Here is a 12,965-nt window from a genome sequence, read left to right on the forward strand (position 1 = left end):
ACCAAGGTACCATTAATAGTATACAAATTTTTTTAGAGGGCACTAAACATTTTAATTGTATTGTATAAGTGTGTATTGTATTATTCATGCAAATATATGTTAAATCAATTATATGTTTTGATCCAATGTTTTTTATATATATTATCATAATTTTAACTTAACTATATATATTAATTTAATTATGCATATGAATTTATCTGATTATTTAATTCATAATTAATATGTAGCCAAAAATTCAAATTGATATCGGTTAATGTGGTATAATTTTTTTTTAACACAAACAACCTTAATTCATACTACTTTCTTTTCAAAAAGAACTTGTATATCACTTTTGAATTTGATAGATGATGCGATTTGTTATTTAGTAGAATATATTATTTGCATCATTACATACTTAATGTAGTTAATATATCTATATTATAAAGATATTGATATAAGCCATTTTATAATATTTTGTGTATGTGCTTATTTTTCTAAAATGTGTTCTTCATTATGGTTAAATTTGAAAAAAAAAATCCCTACAAATATGATTTTAAGGTACTTGTATAAACAAATTTTATGCCTTATTAAATAGATTATAAGAGTAAACGGAAATTTAATAGAATGTAGGGTACTTGCGAATATTAATAATGAGTTTTATTTTTGTTCAAAATGAATGTCTAGCATAAGTGGTTTATAGTCTCACTTTTGACTTCGAGGTGTTGATTTTGATTCTCAAAACCAACTAATATTTTTTAAAATTAAACTTCTAGTGATTTTTTTGTAATTATCAAATAAATAGGGTATACTTTATGCCTCATCAAATAAATTATAAGAGTAAACGGGAATTTAATAGAATGTAAGGTACTTGCGAATATTGATGATGAATTTTATTTTCTTTCAAAATGAAAGCTTAGCATAAGTGGTTTGGAGTCTCACTTTTAACTCAGAGATACAACTAATATTTTTCTAAATTAAACTTGTAGCGTTTTTTTTGTAATTATAGGATAAATAAGGATATACCGGTAATTTCAAAACTATTAAAATAGAACTTTTTTCCCTTGTGTCCTCGTTTAATATATACAGTAGAACCTCGATAAATGAATACCTTTGGGACCAGAAAAAAAATATTCATTTGGCGAGATTATTTATTTATCGATTAATGAATATAATATTTATTTATCGATAAATGAATAATAATTCATTTAAATGATATTTTTAGACTTTTTTTTATAATTATATCATTTTGTATATATTAAGTTCAAATGTACCTCGTAGTTATAACTTTTATGCAAACTTTAATTAGATTCATATTTTTAGAACTCTAGATTAGTTTTATATGCATGCATGGAGTATATCAAGCTATTGTCACTATAAAAAACTATTTGCTGCAACATGATCAAAATATTCCCGAAGTGGTGCATGCTTTACACAAAATCAAAGATCAGATGCATTTTGGGGAAGGAAGGAAACAATCAACTTTGGAGGCATTTTTCGAAAAAATATGACTTATTAATGTGTTTGAAAATTAGTCATTGAATGAAATGTATTCATGATATATTATATAAATAAAAATATATTATTTGAAATATAATGATTATTCATTTATATTTACATAGGGCCTATAAAGACTTCATTTGTATTTATTCGTTAATGCATTAAGCGAAATTATTCGTTAAGCTCATTGGACCAAGTTGGGAATGAAGAAATTTATTAATTAGACGAGGTTATTCATTTATCGAACATTCATTTATCGAGGTTCTACTGTATTTACTTTTGGTAGGTTTCAAATCTATATAATGGAATATTTGAAATTTCATTTTTAAGATGATGACCAATTATTTAACGATATGCATCCAAATCCTCATGGTAAACAAACCCTAAACCTTATGTATATTTCATTTAAATATATAAATAATTCTCAAAAGATTTTTAATTTCACATGAAGAAATGCACATGTAATATTATTTTATAAATTTTTGAAATTTTATAGTAATTTTAGAATTTTCATGAACATGATAAATAATTTATATTTGTTTTAAAATGATTCTAATATTGAATTAATATTTCGAGTTGCAAATATTAAAGAAAAAATCTTACTGTATTTGGAAAAAAATCAATAACATGTTATATAATTTTAGGATATTATTAGAGCCATTTTTTTTGTCAATTATCTTAAATTTTAATTTGGGACACGCACCTCTTAAGCTTTGCTGATTAACCCCCTAAAGCCCAGTTGCTAGCTCACTTCTCAATGCAATGAAACAAAAGAAGGCATTATCCTTCTAACAACCCACCCAAGTCTCAGTAGAACTTATGTACAGCTAGTTCAAAAGTCACATAGAATGCGTCATGGTCATTACTGTATTAATAATTGAGTAAGCGTTAAAATTGTGTAGTCGGTTTGTTAGTGTGCATAAGCAACTTGTTAGACGTTGAAAATAATAAAAAGAAACAATTTTAAATTGAAGGCTTAATACTCACCGAATTTAAGCGAATCTAAAAGAATTTAAGAGATTTTTAATTTAAATGAAGGGGTACTTTTATAATTATAATTAGAACTCTACCTTTATTATAACGCAGTTAGAGGTGCATTTTTCTCTTAAATTAATATGAGCGCATAGTGCAAACTACTAACCAACGGGTTTGTAATGTTTTATTTTGTTCTAAAATAAATATCAATAATGTCATTTATAAACCAAAAAAGTAATTGCCAGTTTTTTTTAAAAGCTTTCCTAATAAGATTTCCTATTATCGGTAGGAATAAATCAAATCGAGACGAGATCACCTGATATAAATTTTCTCATCTCAAACAATAAATACGACAACGGTTTTCGATTTTAGGAAGTATCACGGATGTCGTAATAAAAAGATTTTTATATTTTAAATATTCTCTTTTCATCAAGAATCTAATTACCAACTTTTAATAAATTCAAACGGTTTATATTTAGTTACTCAATTAAATTAAGTATTATATAATTATTTCTCAATTATTTAAATGTATAATGTGAATATATAATGATAATATGTTGAATTTAATATATATATATATATATCGGGTTAGGTCGGATTATGATCCTATTTCGGCTTAAATAAGATTTCGGGTATTCACGTCAGGCTTTGGTTGGGTTGGCCTAAAAATCAAATTCAAATTAAATTCAATTGATTTTTAAATAAATAAATTAAATTTTTTAACAAACAGTAAACAGTTCGATAAAAATTAAAAACCATTCAGGTCAATTAGCTGTTTCCGACCGTTGCGTCTCGGAAATGTTGCCATCCCTGCACTGGTAAGTTCGCAGTGCCTTCAATACATCTGATGTCCCCTCCGCAGAGCTCCGTTTTCTGGATTTGTTTATATAGTCGAGTTATTGTGACAAGTTCACATGTGATGTTTGGATTTGTTTATATAATTAACGCCGAGATCTGTTTTTATTATTAGTAATACAATTGGATCACATTGACACATTCACATGGGCATTTAAGTACTGAGACCTTGAAATGTCAAAGTCGCCGAGTTAATATATTATTTGCGCGCAGATGTTTAGGAATGAGTATTGTTAACCTAAAATCGAATGGGAAATTTGAAATTTCAGTTTTAATTTGATCTTAATTAATTTGAATCCGATTCGATTTTAAGTTATACAAATATATAATATTATGTATTAAAATAAATTTTTCACTTATAACATTATAATAAATTTCAAAAAAATATAATTCTATACAATATTTATTTGTTTAAATATAAAATGTTTTGATTATATTTACAATATACATTTTATTAAATAATAGAAAATATTTGAATAAAAATCTTTTTTACTAAGTTAATCTTAAAAATATTCAAATTTAGTAAAGATTGAAAGAATTGGAATAAGAGATTGAAAAAATTGAAATAAAAAATTATGCATTAAATATATAAATTATGCATTGAATACGTATTTGTTTTTAAGTTCTATGGACCTAATTCACAAGCATAATAATTCACATACGTAATTGGTATGGAAGCAAAACAAATACGTGATGCACAATTATGTTTATTGTTGTGCTCTTGGTAAATTAAATGTAGTACACAGAGTAACGAGCATTAGCCAAAGATAGGGAAAAAAGGTGTTGTAAAAAGCGCATTAAGCGGACGCTTAAGCGGAATCGGATGTCAAAGAGCTTGGATTAGTGCAAAATCGGATATTTAAGCGTTTAATAAAATTTAAGCGGGTTTAAGCGGGTCTAAGCAGAATTAAGCGGATTTTGACCGATTAAGCGGTTTTTGACCAATTAAAAGGGGAATTAAAAATAATTAGAAAAAAATAAATCTTATTTTTAAAAAAGGTATAATTTGATATTTTTAAATGTTACTTGTATTTTTTAAGTTGATTATGACTTTGTGAATGATTATTTTATTTATTTATTATAATACGTGAATGTTATCTCTTTATTCAAAAAAATATTCATTACTTTTAATATATACATATTTATTTATCATCGGATTAAGCGTCCGCTTTTAAAACCACTTAAGCGTCCGCTTTAGCGCTTAAGCGCTAGAAGGTGATCTCACCGCTTAGGTCCGATTTGCATTTTTTACAACACTGGAAAAAAGTAAGTCTTAAAAACGTGACATTGGAATCAGAAGGAAAGTTTGGACATGGAAACCTGATGACATCGGAATCAAAATTCTTATGCCATAGTTCAGTTTAGGTCCGGACCAGAAGACTAATACAATAGCTTGAAGAGGCATTAGAGATTAAAAGGCACTGGTGAAGATCCAGAAGTATGCTGAATGCTGGCTCAACAATCACCCAAGATTTGAAGGCTACATTTCTGGCATTGAAGGTATCCACAGCCATAACATTCAAAAAAATATTCAAGTTTGTACTTTTTTCCACAATTACAACAAATGTAGTGGGGTGATTTCTTTCTAGCCCTCCTCTTTAAAACCAGTGTAAGTGTGTGGTTTTTATTACCAATCTCAACTACAATGGTCCCTCCAAATTTGATGTTTTCGTACCAATGCAGACATTCATTGTGAAAGGAGAGATCAGTTTCATAACAATGGTAGAGCCACAATTGATTGTTAACTTGTTCTTCACATATTTCACAGTAGAATACTCCCTCGTAGTGGAACAGGGGCTGCATCAAGGTTATGGGGTGAGGATCATATCTCTGCTTTATCTTGCCCGGATAAAATGCAGATACTATATGAATTTGGAAGTTTTTACAAGTCTTACAGGCATATCCCGTGCATTCGGTAATCTTAAAGTTGCTTACCCTACACACGGAATCTTTGAGTAGAGACATAGCAAGGGAGTGCTTCTTGTGAGAAATGTGTTTTATCCTGGCCGGCATAGATGCACAAGGAATATCAATTTTAATGTCACAAGTCTCGCACTGATAGTAGAATCCATTTGTTTCGAACCTGCAAATTCCACATTTGACAAAACTATAGAATCTAATAGGCTTCCTCAGGCGGAGCACATGCTCCGGGTGAAACGGGGATGCTCCTGCAGGCAACACTGGGGGTAAATTATTAGCACAATAAGAGTGGAGAAAATAACCACACTGGAGGCAAGCATAATAAGGCAGATGGGAAACAGTTATAGGCTGAATGCACCCATCACATATCAACACTTTTCGCTCATCATCATCCTCGTCGGAATCTTCCTCGCCAAAAAACTCACGCACAACTAACGGATGTTTTTTAGCACATTCAGGGTCAATTGTTTCTGGATATTCAGGGTAGTCGGGGGAACGTTTGATATTTTCTAGCTGGTTTCTGATGAGATCAAATAGTGATTCCTCGCCAGGAAGAGGAAATTTTATCAAATCCGGTTCATCATCGATGCCCTCTGCCTCTGTCTCATTTCTGTGATTAAAAATTTAAAGTTAGTTCACGCATAACAATAGTCACGATCTAGATGACCACAAATTAAGAAATAACACCAAATAAAGGGAACTCACTCCAGAGAAACAGTTGATGAAGCACAATTCATGTGGACGAAAAAGGTGCACTTGTGACAATAGTACAGCCACCGGTTTACTGAAACTAACTTTTCACAGATTGCGCACATACGCTCAAAATACCGATGCATGTCCGGAATGGAGTAGACGAGATGAAGAGGATGATCATGATACACAGTATCTGGAATAATCAACGGTGACATAGCACACTTCTCGTGGATCCAAAATTCACACGGTATGCATACGTAGGAAGAGTCTTTAGCTTCGTCTCCACAAGCATCACACATGAACAAGGCTTCCCTCTTCATCAACGTTAATGTGTGCTCCTCGTGACCTATATGATGAAGTTCTCTCTGTTCCAGAACACAAACCACGCATACATCGAAATCACAATCATCACATCTATAACTGAACGAATCTGCAATGCGATAACAGCCATCACAACGATAAGGACAGGTTGAGTCGAGAGCAAGGGAGTGTTTGTTGTGCTGATGGTAATTCAAGTGTGTGGTTAATTGAGCACAACTCTTGTGTAGGTAGAAATTTAGACAATCAGCATGATTGTTATCGCAAGATAATGTTGGGCAGCCTATAATAGTTTTACTGCAAAGGTTACATGCTGCATCCACTCCAATAACATCATTCTCTTTTAAACTTAATGTGTGTCCTAAATTGGTAAAGTGCTCCAGTACTGAACTCATTTCGAGTGAAGGAGTAGCAAGACAGAAATGTAGAAATAAGAAAATGAGGCAAAAGTGGTATCAAAACTCTTTGCTTTAGGGTTGACTCCAACAAATTCAGGACCAGGGATGGATGAGATAGCACATGCTAAACCTGATATTTTAGTATATATATAATAAAGAACTCTATAATAAAATGTCTTAATAAATTTGAAATCGGATCCTCTTATGTGGAATATATACTTTTATAGTCTCATGCACAGATTGCTTTTAACATTTAGTGATTTTTTATAATATATTTTATTTTAAAATTATTTATATTTTGATATATATTTTCAATAGTTGGAAAGTAAATTGAAAAATATAATAAGTTATTAAAATAAATATTTTATGATAATTTGGGACTTAACTGAAAGTAAATAAAATAATATAATATATTATTCACGGGACTCGAACCCTGAACACATGAAAAATTGTTAAAATAAAGAATATGAAAGTTTAAATATAATACGTTGTTGATGGATTCGAACCATGAACCTATGAAACTGGTTTGAATATTAATATAATATTATTTTATTATTTTATCTGATGGTTCTTATTTATATGCCTTTAGATCTGACGATTGTCATTTGCCGTACAAAATTTATTTCTAAGTACCGGTCAAGACAAATTGATATGTGTGAAATTTATACTTTTTATTAATAAGTGAAATCATGTTTTGTTGCAGAGAATACGAAATATCAAAATATCAAACTTTAGTACTCACCAAACATAAATTGAATTACGTTCTCTATAAACTCTGTTAATTAGTGTTCATTCAAATTTCTATTTACTTTTATTAATGAAAAAAATATTTTTTAAGCGAATTTATTAATTATATTAGGATTTTACTGAGTTACATTAAATTAAGTAAAATAATGTATATTTATTTTTAATTTTGAAAACCTACTTACTATTAGGGCAGCACAAAGGTCAAAACCAGGACCGAACCGGGCCGACCCGGACTGAAGACCAGAATTTTTCAAAATTAAGGACTGAGGACCGGATCGACTTTATCTGGACCGGACTGGACCAGAAAAACCCGATTTGGACCAGTTTAATTAATATTTATATAAAAAATTATTTATATAATTTTATTTCAATTTTTATTTTAAATTTAAAGACATTAAAAAGTTTGTTACTTGGTACGTCAATAAAAATTTAATAGTAAGTATATATCTTATTATTTTAAAAATAAATATTAATTTTTAAGTGTATGAATATTAATGTTTTATCATATGAAGTGCGACATTTACTAATTTAAAGTGTAGTATCGATCTATTTTATTATATTAATTTATTATCCATTGATCTGGATCAATAAAATATGATATGGGTGATTATTTAATATCTATATATGATCTTATAAGAAATAAAGTAAAGATAAAATAATTAGATATATAAATTCGGATCCATTCAGGCCTTGACCGGATTGGACTGGACCGGACCGGACCGGACTGAAGACTGGATTTTTTCAATTATAAGGACGGGGACCAGACTGGATATGTTCGGTCTAGTTCGGGTCTTGGACCGGTAGACCCGGTCCGGTCCGGATTACAGGTCCGGACCGGAATTCTGTGCAGTCCTACTAACTATTAATGAAACTACTAACGTGAATTGATTTTTATTTTATATAGACTTTATTTTCTAGTGTTCATCAAAGAGTCAATTTAAATTAAAAATATTATTTTTAAAATAATTAAATAAAAATAATGACTTTAGTGTTATAATTTTAAACTAAAAATTATTGATTTAAGATTGTTTTTACCAATGTTCCATCACAATGATCGCTCTTTCTCGGCCTCAAGATTGCGAACCTGGTCTAGCTACTTTCCCTGCGGAAGAATCTGTTTTATTATGTAATAAAGGGTTTTTGCTTTTTAGTAAAAACTTTTTCTAACAGTAACAATTTTTTAAATTATATTTAGATTATATCAATTAATATTAAATTAAGTATAATAATATATATTTACTTTTAATTTAAAATTTTATTTTTATCAATAATTAAATAATATTAAATAAATTACATTTAATCAAATAATATTTTAAAAGATAATTATCAAATAATATTAAATAAACTATATCGAAAAACCTAATTATAAGATAATTATAAAATAATATTAATTGATATTAATTTATCTAAAATAACAAATATTGTGTACATAAGATAATTATACAATTCGTTTCACAAAAAAAACAAAACTAATATGTTAGATTTATAACAAGTAAGACAATGCATAATTAGAATTATACTGGAAAATTTGAGAACTAATTCGATTCTTTTAACTATATAAGTATTCTTTGCAAATACCAATTTAATATTCGATATCAATATAGATTTCTATAACAAGTAAAATAATGCAGAACTAGATTCATACCGGGGAATTTCATAACTGATTTCATTTCTTTTAATTACATAATTATTCTTTGCAGGTATCAATTTAAAATTTGATATTAATATATTAATTTATGTTCGTATTTTGTACGGATTATGAGTAAAATTCTCTATAAATACTAATTCAATAATTTTAATCTCTGGCTCGTATTTCGCACGAGTTATCAACTATATATACTCATATACGAAACCATATTCTATTAAAAATACAAAAGTACTAAATTTTGATACTCATTAGAAAATTATATAAATATTTTTAAAATTTTATATACTTAAATCTCGACTAACACATATTGACTTCTACTCAGTGTAGACTTTATTTTGACTTTAATATGTATTTGTCAGTGTCATATCCAAACGTAGATTTACTATTAGATAATGGTATTAGTAAAAGATACCCTCTTCATCCCAAATTAGTTGCCCCAGACTTTTATGCGTATTTTAATGTTACTTGATTATATACCTGCTTTGATTATTTTTTAAAAAAATTCTTTCTATGAATAAAAGTTTAAATATTAAATTTTATGCTTTCAACAAAATGATGCTAGTAACTAGTACGAGTAGTAAAATTACGCATTACTGTTTGGAAATTACTATATTAGTATAATTTAGATCAAAATTTTAAAAATCGGAAATTGGTCCGATAAGAAATGAGTACTCGAAACTCGGAAAATACTCGAAGTCCTTCAGATTATTAATAATTTTATATTTTATATATAATTCATATATTTTTTGTGTATGTGGATTAAAACTTATATAAATTTTTGTTAGATATTTTTTTTTAAAAAAAAATAATAAAGTCAAACTCGGACAAAATCGATTTTCGACCTGGTTCCCCGAAAATTGAATCGAATGAAGGATTAAAAACGAGTTTTAGAACGAAGTACTCACCCCCGTGATTGACCCAGACTAAAAAACCGGTTTTTTAGGAAATGGATTAGTCCGGGCTTTCTAAGGAAATAAGGCCCGTTTTGGACCCGCGGTCCGGGACGGATCGGGTAGAAATGGGTTTTATCCGAATTTTTTATTTATATATTAAAAATTATATTTTTATATGTTATAACTCGAACTATGAGTAGTTTAAATATCGGAGAAATAATATCTTGATATATCAGTAGAGATTAAGTATTTTAGACACCGAAATAAATATTGTTTCTTAATATAATATATAAATAATTATATATACCTTAATTGCTTTTACTTTATTATATTATAATTTTTAAAAATTATAAAAAATATTGTATATTTTCAAATTTTATATAAAAATTTCCTTTTTTTATCTATCTTTCAAAAAAACCCAGGTTTTTATCTGGGCTTTGTTAAATCATGGTTTTTATCCCGATTTTTCGGGTTTCAGGCTGAGTCGAATTTTCAAGAAAAAAAGAGGCTAATTTACGGTCCGTGGGCAGAATTGAACCGGGACGAGCTTTTTTCGAATCTGATTTTTTTTCGGATCGGATCAAATTCCGGGCTTCGAATTTTCTGAGCCCCTCTGACTAGACCTGGCAACGTTCTGTGTCGTGTACAAACGTTTCGTGTATTTTCCTGTTTTCGTGTACCAAACCTTAAACCTGAAGCCGATCCGAATTTGCATTCGTATACCAATTTGGTAACACTAACCCGGAACTAATATATTCGTGTTTACACGATTTAGTACACTAAAGTATATGGATTATATACGAAAAATATTAATTGTTAAAAAATGCAATAGATACTTAAATATTGAAGTGCTCACTCACATAATTAAGGAACAATAAAATATATTTTATGATTTACAATAATATATATGTTTTTTAGAATAGGTAAAATTCACATTTAGTATTTAGTATATATATGTATATTAAATATTTTTAAAAATTTAATTAAATATTTATTTCGTGTACTTTCGTTTCGTATATTGTATCTATATTTAAAACCCAAACCCGATATTAATTATATTCGTATTTTTCGTATTCGTGTACCAGATTTTTGAATTAAAACACTAATTATTCGTGTCATTTCGTACCATGCTCACGTGTCATGTACCAGTATTGTCGGGTCTAGCTCTGACTTCTTCGTTATTTGTACAAGTTGTCAAAAGTGAAAACAGGGAAACTTGCATGTGTACAGCAAAATATCCCATGAGTGAACAATAAAAGAGTGAATTTGTTCTGTTTTAATCGTATGTGAGGTAGGGTGCATGTCACAGCCGCACGTACATGTCAAGATGGATATGCAATGACGTCAATTAGTTAGATATGTCTTTTCATGATTTGGCATGCCTTTTTTTCTATTTTTTTATTTTTTTAATAATTATTTTAATATTAGAAATATCCAAAAATACAAATATAATTATAAAATATTTACATATATTTGAGTATTTAAAAAGTTACAACTGTAAATGAGTATTATGATGGTATTCGGTTGTTACTATCAACTAACTTTAATTTTATATTCAAGTTCACTGTATATTAGTATAATAAATATGTTTTATATTTTATTATATTTAATTGATAAATGACATGCCAATTGGGCATGTCTTTTGGCAAAAAATATGCCTATAAGTATGATTCCACGGAGTCTCGTGAGAGGTACCCTAATTTGAGGAGGGTGCATGACAACACATTTGTTTTTGGACAATTGAATCATGCATTGAAGTTTGTGTAAAACTTAAGTATCGTATTGATACAAGTTAAATTTATTGATATGTTACAGCTGAGAATTTATAGGAGTAAAATGATAAATACAACAAGTGATAAAGGTAAGTTTTTTTTTGGCACCAAGAAGAATAACTTTCATTACTTTCGAATATCGTTTACAAGAACAGAGTGAAACTCGGGGTGGACATCTCCCACCCTCCAACTACGCACAACCATGGAACAATTGTATCTCGCTAGGTAGTGAGCTACTTTGTTCGCTGAACGTTTAACAAACTTAAACTTAACGTTTTTGCTACTTAAACTCACTAAGTAATTTACGGCACTCGTCTACTACTCTCCCTAAATAAGAAAAGCAGACAAAAGAGCTTCGTATTGCCTGTACTACTTATAAGCAGTCAGATTCGAGCACTGCATTTACATACTCCTTCTCCTTCAACCAACTCAAGGCCTCCCTAATGCTTAGAGCTTCTGCCAAATCTGGACTTAAGTTACCTCTGCTGCACTTTGAGCCTGCTTCGACTAGCCTTCCATTGTGATCTTGAACAACAAACGCATGGCTATACATATCAGAATCTTGAAAGATGGTTGCGTCAGTATTGATCTTAATACTATCAAACGGTGGTGGGTTCCAGTGTTCGTCCCCGTCCTCCTGAGTAATGTAACCCATAAAACGGTCCATGTCTTGAACACTTCTCCATTGGTTAAGAACTGAGATTGTTGACTCAATCACCTCTGCTGAATCTGCACTATGTTGGTTCCACACTAAGTCGTTTCTGTTTTTCCACAACATCCAGCTTATCATTACAATGATGTGAATTTTTTCTGTATTCTGCTGATCAAACACCAGTTGTAACCATTCTGGGAACGAGGTAAAGTCTCCGTTCAACAGGGAGATATTCAGGTGTGACCAGGTAGATACTGCAAACGGACACAGAACTAAAGAATGAAGAATAGTTTCATTATATTCATTACAGGTCGGGCATACTGCTGTGATCTGCACTTGTCTCTGTCTTAGTAAGTCTTTTGTTGACGAACAGTTCGATGATGCTCTCCACAATAAATTTTTGACTTTAGGTGGAATTTTCAAATTCCACATTTTCCTCCAAAAGCCTGAGTTAGCTTCCACCATTCGACCAGATTTATTTGTACTCCTGAATTGCCAAGTACGCACTCTTAACCGTATAATTTCCGAGTTTCTCTCTACGTCAGTACCAAGTATCTTCTACATCATTGTTGAGAGGAATAATTAAGATTATGCTGGCATCTCTACTTTCGAAAACAT

At 29.6% G+C, this 12,965-nt stretch overlaps 1 protein-coding gene across 2 annotated transcripts; it reads right to left on the reverse strand.

The window, feature by feature from the left end:
* Positions 1-4,515: 4,515 nt before the first annotated feature.
* On the reverse strand, positions 4,516-6,772 carry LOC141670603 (uncharacterized). Of its 2 annotated transcripts, XM_074476536.1 has the most exons (3): positions 5,932-6,772; positions 5,242-5,836; positions 4,516-5,103 (listed from the first exon to the last, which is right to left on the reverse strand). In XM_074476536.1, exons 1-3 carry the CDS (start codon positions 6,630-6,632, stop codon positions 4,762-4,764), a joined length of 1,638 nt encoding a protein of 545 aa, XP_074332637.1. In that variant the 5' UTR covers positions 6,633-6,772; the 3' UTR covers positions 4,516-4,761. The 2 variants fall into 2 exon arrangements, with proteins under 2 accessions (XP_074332637.1, XP_074332636.1); XM_074476535.1 differs by having other exon boundaries at positions 4,521-5,836; positions 5,932-6,768.
* Positions 6,773-12,965: the final 6,193 nt, after the last annotated feature.

The sequence above is a fragment of the Apium graveolens genome, chromosome 7, assembly GCF_009905375.1.
Source record: "Apium graveolens cultivar Ventura chromosome 7, ASM990537v1, whole genome shotgun sequence".
In the NCBI taxonomy this organism is placed as follows: domain Eukaryota; kingdom Viridiplantae; phylum Streptophyta; class Magnoliopsida; order Apiales; family Apiaceae; genus Apium; species Apium graveolens.

Bases quoted from the DNA above. Each gene is read 5' to 3' on its own strand.
- LOC141670603 (XM_074476535.1), bottom strand. From the start codon at position 6,632: ATGAGTTCAGTACTGGAGCACTTTACCAATTTAGGACACACATTAAGT. The intron at 5,837-5,931 runs GTGAGTTCCCTT...TTTTAATCACAG, and splicing joins TCATCAACTGTTTCTCTGGA to AAATGAGACAGAGGCAGAGG.